At 47.9% G+C, this 12,723-nt stretch overlaps 1 protein-coding gene across 1 annotated transcript in view; it reads right to left on the reverse strand.

Moving 5' to 3' along the window:
- Positions 1-2,574: 2,574 nt before the first annotated feature.
- LOC119627367 (unconventional myosin-XVIIIb) overlaps positions 2,575-12,723 on the reverse strand; it is a 133,818-nt gene continuing 123,669 nt past the window's right edge. The window contains exons 14-15 of the mRNA XM_073006857.1: positions 6,124-7,366; positions 2,575-3,347 (exon numbers count right to left, since the gene is read on the reverse strand). Of these exons, the coding sequence (XP_072862958.1) occupies positions 6,136-7,366 (1,231 nt within the window). The 3' untranslated portion in view covers positions 2,575-3,347; positions 6,124-6,135. The remainder of the gene's footprint in view (positions 3,348-6,123; positions 7,367-12,723) is intronic.

Raw genomic sequence — 12,723 nt, forward strand, 5'->3', positions numbered from 1 at the left:
TACCCAGTAATGGGATGGCTGGGTCATATGGTACATCTAGTTCTAGATCCTTGAGGAATCGCCATACTGTTTTCCATAATGGTTGAACTAGTTTACAATCCCACCAACAGTGTAAAAGTGTTCCTATTTCTCCACATCCTCTCCAGCACCTGTTGTTTCCTGACTTTTTAATGATCACCATTCTAACTGGTGTGAGATGGTATCTCATTGTGGTTTTGATTTGCATTTCTCTGATGGCCAGTGATGATGAGCATTTTTTCATGTGTCTGTTGGCTGTATGAATGTCTTCTTTTGAGAAATGTCTGTTCATATCCTTTGCCCACTTTTGGATGGGGTTGTTTGTTTTTTTCTTGTAAATTTGTTTGAGTTCTTTGTAGGTTCTGGATATTAGCCCTTTGTCAGATGAGTAGATTGCAAAAATTTTCTCCCATTCTGTAGGTTGCCTGCTCACTCTGATGGTAGTTTCTTTTGCTGTGCAGAAGCTCTTTAGTTTGATGAGATCCCATTTGTCAATTTTGGCTTTTGTTGCCGTTGCTTTTGGTGTTTTAGACATGAAGTCTTTGCCCATGCCTATGTCCTGAATGGTACTACCTAGGTTTTCCTCTAGGATTTTTATGGTATTAGGTCTAACATTTAAGTCTCTAATCCATCTTGAATTAATTTTCGTATAAGGAGTAAGGAAAGGATCCAGTTTCAGCTTTCTACTTATGGCTAGCCAGTTTTCCCAGCACCATTTATTAAATAGGGAATCCTTTCCCCATTTCTTGTTTCTCTCAGGTTTGTCAAAGATCAGATGGCTGTAGATGTGTGGTATTATTTCTGAGGACTCTGTTCTGTTCCATTGGTCTATATCTCTGTTTTGGTACCAGTACCATGCTGTTTTGGTTACTGTAGCCTTGTAGTATAGTTTGAAGTCAGGTAGCGTGATGCCTCCAGCTTTGTTCTTTTGACTTAGGATTGTCTTGGAGATGCGGGCTCTTTTTTGGTTCCATATGAACTTTAAAGCAGTTTTTTCCAATTCTGTGAAGAAGCTCATTGGTAGCTTGATGGGGATGGCATTGAATCTATAAATTACCTTGGGCAGTATGGCCATTTTCACGATATTGATTCTTCCTATCCATGAGCATGGTATGTTCTTCCATTTGTTTGTGTCCTCTTTGATTTCACTGAGCAGTGGTTTGTAGTTCTCCTTGAAGAGGTCCTTTACATCCCTTGTAAGTTGGATTCCTAGGTATTTTATTCTCTTTGAAGCAATTGTGAATGGAAGTTCATTCCTGATTTGGCTCTCTGTTTGACTGTCACTGGTGTATAAGAATGCTGACCGCTGTTCTTATGAGAAAATTTGGACACAGAGACACCAGAGGTGCAGCCACATAGAAGAAAGACCACGTGAAGACTCAGCAAGAAAGCGACTATCAACAAGCCAAGGACAGAGGCCTTAGGAAAAACCACCCCTGCTGACACCTTGATTTCAGACTTCCAGCCTCCAGAACCATGAGGAAATAAATTTCTGTTGTTTAGGCCACCCAGGCTGTAGAATTTTGTTACAGCAGCTCTAGCAAACTAATACAGTATGCTATACTTTCCCTTCCCTTTCCAGGGTTTTATGAGAGTTCAGTAACTGTTATTCCCATTACTGAGATGAGAAAACTGAGACCCAGCGAGGGAAGTGACTTGGCTGAGACTCCATGACTCGATGGATTTCACTGCAGAAACCTTGGGGAGAGCCTCATGCAGGAGCCTGGGTCTTCTCGATTCCCACCCCACACCTAAGCATTGGCGAGCTTTTGGGTGGTGCCTCCTCTTTGCCGGGGCTTTGCCAGAGGTCCTGGCTGCTTTCCCCATATATCCCAGCACTCTCCAGTGACCCAGAGCCCTCCTATGAATGGCAAGAGGTGGATGGTGGATTCACCAAGTGGGAGACTGAGCCTGCATCAGAGACAATAGGGTCCACTGTTCACCAACGTGCTCCATCAGAGAGGCAGGAAGGTCTCCAGAAACGGTGAGGTCTCCAGAGAGGGGCTCCAGTGAATTTCCCTCCTGCCCCATCCTCCTCCCTTGTCCCACTTCTACCCAGAGTCTCTAGTGAGGATGATCAGAGATGAGAGCTCCTCTTTTTGGGGTGACCTTACCAGTTACTACGGGTCGAATTTTGTGCCCACTTCCCCAGCCCCACTCAAAAAAATGTGGAAGTTCTAACCTGCAGCACTTCATAAAATGACTTAATTAAAAGGTAGGGTCTTTACAGGGTGACCAAGTTAAAATAAGGTCATTAGGGCGGACCCCATCCAATATGAAATGGGGAAATTTGGATACAGACATGAACAGAAGATGAAATGAGGAGACACAGGGGGAAGATGGCCATCTACCAGCTAAGGAGAGAGGCCCTCACAGCTCTCAGAAGGAATTTACCCCGCTGACCTTGAATTTGGACTTCAACCCTCCAGCTATGGTACTTCGTCACAGCAGCCCTTGCAAACTAACACAGCAGTGATCCAAATGGGAATTCCCTCCCACGGGTGGGAGCTATGATTGGTTACACCAGAGGGGTCCTAGGGATGGAGACAAATTTGGGGTAGGATATGGAGTCTATGCTAGTGGGAATTTAAATAAAGGCAGCATTTGCTACCTAAATGTGGGCACACATATGCTAGCTTCGCCTTGGTAAAAAGGGAATAAATTCAAGGTTCTTGAATGTTGATGTGGGTGCACATTTGTAGGATGCATATATATCAGTGTGTCACATGCATTCAGGGTGTGTGGGCTCATTTATTTGTTCTTTGGCTCATTCATTCATTCATCATTCATCAGTTTCTTGAATGCTTGTACACACTTATAAATGCACAGGATAGAGAAATGAATTGGCAAAGGAATATGATAGACAAGCATGGGGATTAAGGGAGCATGGAGGGGGAGCATTTGTTTCTGTTTGATATATCAGGGAAGACTTCCTGGAAGAAGTGAGCTGAAACTGGCCAGGTGAAGAAGAGGAAGAAGGTCATGGCATGTAGACATGTAGGAAGAGAAATAGCAGTATATACCCCAAACTACACACAGTTCGGGTTGGTTCTATTCTTTGGAACAGTCCTACCCCTATCTGCACCCCATTGACACTCTGGAATCCAGGTAGCAAGGCCATAGAGAAGGCCCAGGAGTCAACACTTTATTTTGTTCAGGCCAACCACACTGGGAGCCCAGCATCCCCGCAGGATTTGCCTTTGTGGGCCCGTCTTGTCTCTTGAGGGTGGCCATGCTGGCTGGCTTTGGCCACTGCGGAGGCCTGGCCAGTCTCTCTGTCTCCAAGTTATTGTAGAGTCGGGAAGTCTTCAAGGGCAGCTTCAAGGAGGCTGGAAGCAAACACAGGTCAGAGTTGATGAATGGGACAAAAGATGGGTAAGGTTTTTTCTTTTTCTTTTTTTTTTTTTGGAGGCAGGGTCTCACTTTGTCACCCAGGTTAGTGTGCAGTGGTGCAATCATAGCTCACTGCAGCCTCCAACTCCCAGGCTCAAGTGATCCTCCTGCTCCAGCCTCCTGAGTAGCTAGGATTACAGGTACATGTCACCACACCCAGTTAATTTTTTATTTTTTATTTCTTGTAGAGGTGGGGTCTCACTGTTACCCAGGCTGGTCTCAAACTCCTGGCCTCAAGTGATCCTCGTGCCTCAGCCTCCCAAAGAACTGGGATTACAGGCATAAGCCACTGTGCCTGGCCAGGAAGATGGGTACATTTTGATGGAGACAATGAATGGGGTGGAGGGCCTGGAATTCTGTACACCCAGGTGGCATTACTGTAGCAACTCCACAGAAAAGGATGGCAGAGTGTAGGCAGCAGAAGGAGAACAAGTGGGGGAAAAAGTTGGGATAGATTTCCCAAAGGTCCAAAAATTTCAAAGTAACCTGGCATTTACTGCATCCATGGGTGCCATGCTCTATTCTAGGAATCTCTCATATTCTCATGAAATCCACAGTGTTACTTTAGGTAGTTGGTACTCTTATCCCTATTTTCCAACTGAGGACACAGGGGCTTGGAGAGACTGTGTCACTTGCCCAGGGTCCGACGGCTAGTTACAGGGCAGAACTGAGCCTTGGGGGGTCTTGTTTGGTCCCAAAGCCCCCCATGCATTTGCATTGTTGGAGGTGCTGCATTGTATAGCTGAAAAACTAGCATCCTTGGAGAAGAACCTTGCTCAGGGTAGGAAGGGGACTTGATTAAAATGGAATGGCAGAGACAAGATGTTCTGTGATGACTTCTGCTAAGGACTGTTCCCCTCATAGATGTGTGCCCTTTACTTGGCCTTTGAAACTGCTTTCTATGTCCCCGAGAGCATAATAATGTAAATGAATATCAGATCTTTACTCGGTAATTGAGAGCAGAGAGAAGGCCATGTTAAGTCAAATTAGTTTGCTCTGATATAGTCCAAGCCTGTCTCCGCGGAAGGGGCAATGGCTTTTTGATGGGCTGAGGCTGCCTCTCGAAGAAATAGAGGATGTGTGGCTCATTTGGGTCAAGGAGGCCTGCGGGTTGCAGCAGGTGCACCCTGAGAGCCATATGCAATCGCTGGACCATCTGAGCCTTGAGCTGCGGTGAGTTCTGAGATTCAGTGACTGGGAGATTTACGAAGGCTCATAGACTCTCAGGCAGCTCTAATTTCACTCATGAAGATGCCAGGAATGTGTCCCTACGGAAAACTTTTAAAGATAAATGTAGGGATTCTAGAGCTGGAAAACCCAATTCTGCCCTGGTGATTCTCTACAAGTGACTTTAATCTTTCTGATCCTCAGTCTGTCAACCTGATAAATGGGAATAAATAATATTCACCACCACTTGGGGATATCAGGAGTACTAAATGACTGTCTGATGTGTCCAATCAATAAATGTAAGCCTTGGTTAGCAATGAATTCCTTTTTTTTTTTTTTTTTTGAGAGGGAGTCTTGCTCTGTCTCCCAGGCTGGAGTGCAGTGGCAAGATCTCGGCTCACTGCAAGCTCCGCCTCCCAGGTTCATGCCATTCTCCTGCCTCAGCCTCCCCAGTAGCTGGGACTATAGGCACCTGTTACCATGCCCTGCTATTTTTTTGTATTTTTAGTGGAGACGGGGTTTCACCGTGTTAGCCAGGATGGTCTCGATCTCCTGACCTCGTGATCTGTCCACCTCGGCCTCCCAAAGTGCTGGGATTACAGGCCTGAGCCACCGCGCCCGGCCTGAATTCCTTTTCTTACCTTGACTCCAGATGAGTGACAGGATGAGTGCTAGGAGCAGGAGGAAGGGCAGCGAGTAGTTACTTCTCCTGCATTGTTGCTCTGTGAGTTTTGTACTTGCTCCCTCTCCCCTCAACCTAGGGCCTATTTCTCTCCATATGTAATGCAAGTGGACTCCACTATTCTGAAGGTCTCTTCCAACTCGGCCCTTTGCATGTCTGCGATCCCACCACGGATCTCCCGTCATTATGTGGACAGAATGCCATCGCAGCTCCTTCAACCCCAGGTGGAATGACATTAAGAAAAGAAAATGATAGTAGGGCGAGGAAACTTTAAATATCCGGCATCTTCTTCTTCTTTTTTTTTTCCTGAGACAGAGTTTCACTCTTGTTGCCCAGGCTGGAGTGCAGTGGTGGTGCCCTCAGCTCACTGCAACCTTCGCCTCCCCAATTCAAGCGATTCTCCTGCCTCAGCCTCCTGAGTAGCTCGGATTACAGGTGCCAGCCAAGACACCCAGATAATTTTTTGTATTTTTAGTAGAGACAAGGTTTCACCCTGTTGGTCAGTCTGGTCTCGAACTCCTGACCTTAGGTGATCTACCTACCTCAGGCTCCCAAAGTGCTAGGATAATAGGCGTGAGCTACCACGCCCGGCCACATCCAGCACCTTCTTTAGCGTCATCCCACAGGAACCCCTTACTTTCTGATGTGTCTGCATTTCAAAGTACAAGGAAATGGAAGTACCCAGCAGAGGGCTCGTGAAAGGCTTTGCATCCAGCAACACATGACTTCAGCTAAAACCTCTAAAAATCTTGATCTCTAAAGAAATTAGTTGTGGCAGTAAGGACAGTAGGGGCACCTGCTCTCCCCAAGGCTGCAAGGTGAACTCTCATGCCCCAAGAACAGCCCCAGCCTATTGCTTTTACCTGAACTGGTGCCTACTTCTGGAGATATTTTTTCATTATGCTTGTAACATCGTCGTCTTTCCTCCCCGCCCCTGGCTCTCTGTGCTCGGGGGACGTTCCCTCACCACCGTCACCCGCAAGTCGTTGGATTCCTGGTCGACTTTTGATGCTGTCAGCACTTTTGAAGGACACGATGGAGCTGGAGGATGAGGATGAGTCGGACAGGTGAGCAAGATCCTCCTTGGGCTCCGGGCTCTTTTTCAAAATGGTCTTGATCCCCGAGAGAAAGGAACGGTCAGCCTCTTCCGTCTCAAAGTGGACGCTTGAACGCTGTGAACCGTCTTGTCCACCTTTGGCTGCTCTGCCAGCCAAGGATGTAGGCGTCTGGGGCTTCCGGATAGCTGGGAGGAAGTCATCGAAGTCCACTTTGGTCTTGCGTTCATAGTCGAGGCTTGGGAGTTTCCAGCTGAAGGGGTCACTGCCTAGGGGTTCCTCCATCAGGTGGGCGAACTGGCGGTTCTGGAAAACGAGCGGCTCCTTTCCAAGGTCTGGACAACCCGCATCGTCCACAGAGGACTCCAGACACCGCCTCCGAGGACGCAGTGTGGGTGACAACAGTATGTCCCTGGGTGTGGTCGGGGAGCTCAGTTTTCTCCCCATGCTCGGTCTGGATTCTAAGAGGGACTCGCAGGAACTGAATCGGGTCTTCGCCTTCTCGGGGAGTAGGGTCGTGCCCCCAACACCATCTGAAGAGATGCATTTGAGGCTGGTGGACCTCAAGAGACCACCAGCGGCCCCTTCGATTTCCAGGGGTGACTTTGCCCCAACCCTCAACGAGAGGTTTCCCTCGTCACTGCCAGCCCTGCCCCTCCTTAGTGTGGAAGCCCCAGTCGTCTGGTAAATGGGGAGAGTGGGCCAGTCCTCCAGGCCCAGCGTGGACCCCTGGCCTCTCTGGGCTCTCTTCCTCCGGAGCCCTTCCACGAACTCCGAGAGGGCCGCTGAAGGACTGGGCAGCTTTTCCCTCGACAGCGGGGATGTATTTGTACTCCGAGAAGCCAGGGGAGATGACGCAGCTTCTAATCTCTCTGTGGACTTTCCCTGGACAGCAAGCCCTTCGCCGTCCCCAAAATGACAGTACTTTTGCCGGCGGAGGAAGTGGGGAGAAACAGGCTTGTCTCCCGAGGTCTTGCTGCGGACATCTGCGGACCAGGCTCTGCTCAGTGCCGACTGGGTCCTCTCAGCGTCCCCAGCCTCCTCATTTATCCTGTGCCAAGAAGAAAAATGCAGTCTGTAGAAATTGTGCAATTCATACAATTTGTGCAATCGGTGTGAGGGCCCCTAAGCACAGGCACTAATATTATTTTTCTTTGGAAATACCATCCCTATTGCACTCTCAAATGAACCATATGATTTAATGTGCAAATTCAAGCCATGTAAATGATTTCTTGTTGCTTTCTGAATGCAATTTCTGTCTATAATTAAACCCAGCTAAGTACATTTGAGTAGATTAAAACTGCAGCTAGGACGGAAGAATTAGATTTATGAGGCATCATATCTGACATGATAGGACCTATCATCCCAGAGCTTGCTGTGAAATAAGTAGTTTGCTTCTTCAAGACCGGAAGAGGACATGCAGTGGGTTGTTTGTTTATTTAGGGCCAAGCCCAGAAGACAGTCCCACTAAGTGGGGCTTCTGAGAGTCAAGACCCAAATATGTATCTCCACAGGATGCCCCATGACATCCCTGATTGTTTCATGGGGTGAGAGTGTAGGTAAAATCTTGTTCCCCCAGAAGGGAAAGACTCACATGAAATCAACTTAAAACCAAGACTATACACAAGAGGACAGACGGTTTCTATTCTGGGACTCCACCAGACGTGGCTTTTATGCAGAGGGAGTTTGTAGCAGCAGCGCCAGAAACACTTTGCCTCTGAAAAGTAGAAGCCTCACAGTGGGACCAAATTAGAGACTGTAACATAAATGGCATCATTCAAAGGAGAGAGACTGGAGTCCACCAACCTTTCCTTTAATAAATAAAATCTATCTGTCCTCTCTCTAAGAGAAACGACCCCCTTCCCTCCCACCAGCAAAGTCATAATTTATTTTTTTAAAAAGTAAAAAAGTGGCCAAATGTCAGAGTTTTGGCATTGCAGATAAAGCCACTGTGGGCGCAGGCCTGAAGAGATGCTGAGGGCAATGCATACGCGGGTTTCCAGTCATGGGGTCCCTGCCTCTGAGTGTATTGCTGCTAAAACTGTAACAATTGGGACGACTGCAGGATTCGGACCTCTATGTATAAAGCGTGACTGAGATTCTGCTACAAGACTTTGGGGAAGACTTCTTGCTTACCCAGCTGGATAACACCATTTCCACTCCTGATCACACAGGACAGTTTAGGAGAAAAAGAACTGACCACAATGACCCAATGGGCTTTTGAATCTGGGAAGGAAGCCAAGCCAAGGTCCCTTGAGGTGATGCCATGGAAGGCAGGGAGGGAATGGTTGGGGTAGGAGAGCAGCGTCTTTCCCAGGGAAATAGGTGGGGGCTGAAATAGACTCAATGTTTGCCTCCCCCGAAAATTAATATGTTGACACCTAATCCTCAATGTGATGATATTAGGAGGTGGGGCTTTTGGGAGGTGATTAGGTCACCAGGGGTGGAGCCCTTGTGAATGAGATTAGTGCCCTTATAAAAGAGGCCCCAAAGGGCTCCCTCACCCCTCCCACTGTGTGAGGACACAGTGAGATGGCCATCTATGAATCAGACAACAAATGTAACTGCCAGCACCTTGACCTTAGATTTCCCAGTCTCTAGAACTATAAGAAATACATGTCTGTTGTTTATAAGCCAACCAGTCTATGGTGTTTTCGTTATAGCAGCCAGAAGAGACTGAGACAGGCACCTAGACCCTGCCTTCCTAAGTGCCCCTGAGGACAGAGCTTCAGTGATCCCACAAACCTATCTCCTCTAGGTCTGGCAGGAGCTCCCCAGGCTGGGGGCCTGTGTGAAGTCACCATGGCAACGATGGGCCCAGCTAAAGGGCTTCATGAGGACAAGGCATAGAGCTGGCTGTGATCATCTGCCTCTCCTTATTCCCCATGTCAGATGGGTGGAAGAGGATTGCAGTAGCGGTGTGGTGATGGTAAGATCTGGGTGTCAAGGTGGCAACGTGGAGGAGCTACCTCCTCTCTCTCTCTGACCATCACCCTCAGTCCTTCTCCTGTGTGATCAGGCTTGCTATTCCCGCCCTCTTGCTCACCCTGCTCCAGGACGCTGGTCTCCTGGGACAGGCCAAGCCCTCCCTGCTTCTGGGTCTTGCATGAGCGGTTCTACCTGGAGTACTCCTTTCACTCCCCAAACCCTAGTCATGGTGCCTTCCTCCTGGGGCAGCCGGGACAGTGAAAGAAACGCCCTTGATACTGTCTCTGGCACCTAATCACCCAAATAATGGTTAGTGGTTATGATGAATAATTTATAACCAATAATAAATGGCTATTAATCATTAATAATTCAAGGCAATCATTATTACTACTATTTAACTTCTGGATCTCCAGAACCCAACCCCACACTGGACTCAATCAGAGCCTCAATTGAAGTTCAAAGAGAGATGCACAGGAGAATGAACGGGCAGGTGACCTTCAGCTCACCACAAGAAGAAAGGTTGGTTCCCATGTGCTAAAACAAAGGCCACACGTTTGCCCAGAGCAGCTCCCTCCTTTCCTATTTCTTGCCTGTTCCCATCACAGCTGGACACGGGCTGGAAGAGGAGATAGAGGGCTCCTTTGTGATTCCCCGAAGGCATATTTGTCAACTTCGTTGCTTTGGAATCACTCCCCGAATACACGGCAGGACGGCATTCACACACCTGTATTTTTTTTTTATTCCCTACTTTTTATTAATAAACAGCTTGGAGCTGCCAGGGGCAGTGGGCTGCCGCAGAACTGACAAAAGTCATTTCCATCCTGTCCTGGCCCTGAAAGGAGGCGGGTGTGATGAATGAGTCTCTTGGATGCTCTGTCTCATCCATTGCCTGCCACGTGAGGAGGGCAACATTGAGGGCTCCTGTCACCGAATCTCCCGGGACTCTGCCATCCTGCTCACCCTAGCTTCCACTGCCACTGTTGGCTGCAGATGCCAGGGCAGGGCATGAAAATGGAGGGTGAAGAAGTCCCAAGAGGAGGAAGAAGAGGAGGAGGAGGCAAGAGGGGGAGCCAAAAACATAGCGGGGAAAAAAGGCATAAAAGTAGGTGGAAGGAGAATCACAGACCACAAGTCTGAACTGACAGTGTCTTGCTGACTCTCATTTCTGCACCTCCGGAGTTGGCACCGAGCCCAGCATGTAGTAGATGCTCAGCAAATGCTGTCGAATTCAATCAAGGTAGATGAGAAAGAAGTAGTCAGGATAAGAAAAGTGAAGGGAGGGCAAAGAAATGTAGGAAGAAGAGGAGGATCAGAGTGTGAAAGAAGAGGAGGCAGTTTAAACAGGAAAGAAGTTGAAATGAGATGGAGAGAAAGAGGAAGGAGACCCAGAAGGGCGGTGGTGATGGAGAAGAAGGAAGGAGACTTAGGCAAAGGCAAGAAGGAGAGAAAAGAACATTGCAGAGGCCTTTCTGGCTGGCAACGAAGGATCTTCCATCTTCGGCTTTGACAAAAAGGCAAGATAGGCTGGGGTCCATGGTGAAGTAACCGGCTGCCCGGAAATGGGGATCTAGAGGTCACAGTCTGAGTGCTGGTGATCAGGTACAGAGGCCATAGGTTTGCTATGCCCAAGCCAGGAAGGTTCCCAGCTATGCTGGCACAGGGGAAGATTCACTCGCCCTCCCTGGGGCCCTTGAGGGGCAATGCCTTCTACAAAGCATGGAAGCCAAGATGTTCCAGCACAGCCACTCAGGCCCAGCTTGGCTATCACGGGGTCTGATGTCTTGAGATTGGAGTGAGCTGAGTCCCACCTTTCTGGAATGGTCTGGTGCCTTTGAAACCTCAGCTGGTGAGCTTAAAACAGGAATACAAGCCATGCAGTGTAGACTCCTGGTGGTGGGGGCTGGAGAGAAGAAGAAGTGGGGGTCAAATGAGGAGAGAGGGGGAAGAGAGGGCAAGAAGGAAGGAAAGAAAGAAGCTGCCCACGGCCAAGTGCTTCTTCCTGGCTTTCCCATGCAGAAATCCGCCTACATCTCTGCAAGTGCTTTTTCCATTTCCTGTCTGCACCACCTCTCAAGGTATAAAGTTCCTTGCATCCACTCCTTTCTGTATAGAGACTGAAGAATTTAACCTGAATTCAGATGTCCTTTTGTAGGCTTTGGGATAAGGATCCCAAGTTCTGCTGAGTGAGGCTGGATGATCATCCCCGCTCCTGTCCCAGCGCTGGACACTTCAGACACATCCTATCTGACTTCATCTGGGGACCAGTAAGAGTCTTTTTTTTTTCTTTGTAGCTGTCTTCACAGGACCAGCTCAGCATGGCTCAGATGGAACTCCCCATCATCATCATGATGGAGGGATGTCGGATAATCAGGATGTTACTGTGTCTGCTTCCCAGAGCCTGGGCCAGGGAGAGGGATGATGTATAGAAGGCTGTCAGAGTCACTGAGAGACAGGATAGGCAGGGGTACTGTTACTCTTCAAGGAGAGACTCCAGAAAAGCCTTGGAGACTTCTGCTGCCTGCCCTGCAGTTTGTCCAAAAAGGAATATCCTTCTGGTATACCTGCTACAGGAAAAAGCCAGAGGATAGTCCTTGAGCATCCAGCCACAAAGATGCTGGGCTGGTTCTATAACTTAGTGGATGAAATAGTCATTGGTCACAACGGCTACCCCTGACTAGATACCTACTTGCGCCAGTTGCTGTGATGGATACCAGGAATATAGGAGAGAGCAAATGGATGGTTCCTGCCCTCATAGCAACCCTGAGAGATAGGGATTGTGATCTCCAGGTACAGAGAGGCTGAGTAACCTCTGCAAGCACACACAGCTGGCAACCAAGTCTACCACTCACTAGCCACGTGACCTGGGGACCACTGCCTAACTTCTCTAACCCTCAGCTTCCTTAGCTGAAAAATGAGGGAAACCAGATTGGCCTTGCAATGCTGTGGAGATCAGAACTCCATGAGGGCAGGATTTTTATGCATCATATTCGCTGCTGCCAGTGTCTATAGAACAATGTCTTAGTACACAGTAGGTGCTCAATGAATTTGTGTTGAATGAGTGAGGGAAGCACCAGGGCCCTAACACATTGTAGGTGCTCCATAAACATGTGTTGGATGCATGAGTGAATTGCCAGTCCTCAGGCACATAGTAGGTGCTCAATAAAATGCTCAAGTTATGAATCATGCTCTAGTGCTTGCCACATAGTAGGTTCCAATAAATATTGGACTGATTAAATGAATTGATGAATAAGGGTATTTATATGAAAATGCTGTAAGTATGGGTTGCTTCAAGTTATAGAAGTTTATTAGGTAAACTAGGACATGAAAACTCAGGAATACTGAAATTTCCACTCTTTCTAACCTACAAGGCAGGGAACAAAAAAAAAAAAAAAAAAAAAAGCTTCAGACTCAGAAAGACCTGAGTTCAAATCCCGGCTCTGTCTATTCCAAGTCAGGTTTGTTTTTTGTTTGTTTGTTTTT

This window comes from Chlorocebus sabaeus, chromosome 19 (assembly GCF_047675955.1).
Source record: "Chlorocebus sabaeus isolate Y175 chromosome 19, mChlSab1.0.hap1, whole genome shotgun sequence".
Lineage (NCBI taxonomy): Eukaryota > Metazoa > Chordata > Mammalia > Primates > Cercopithecidae > Chlorocebus > Chlorocebus sabaeus.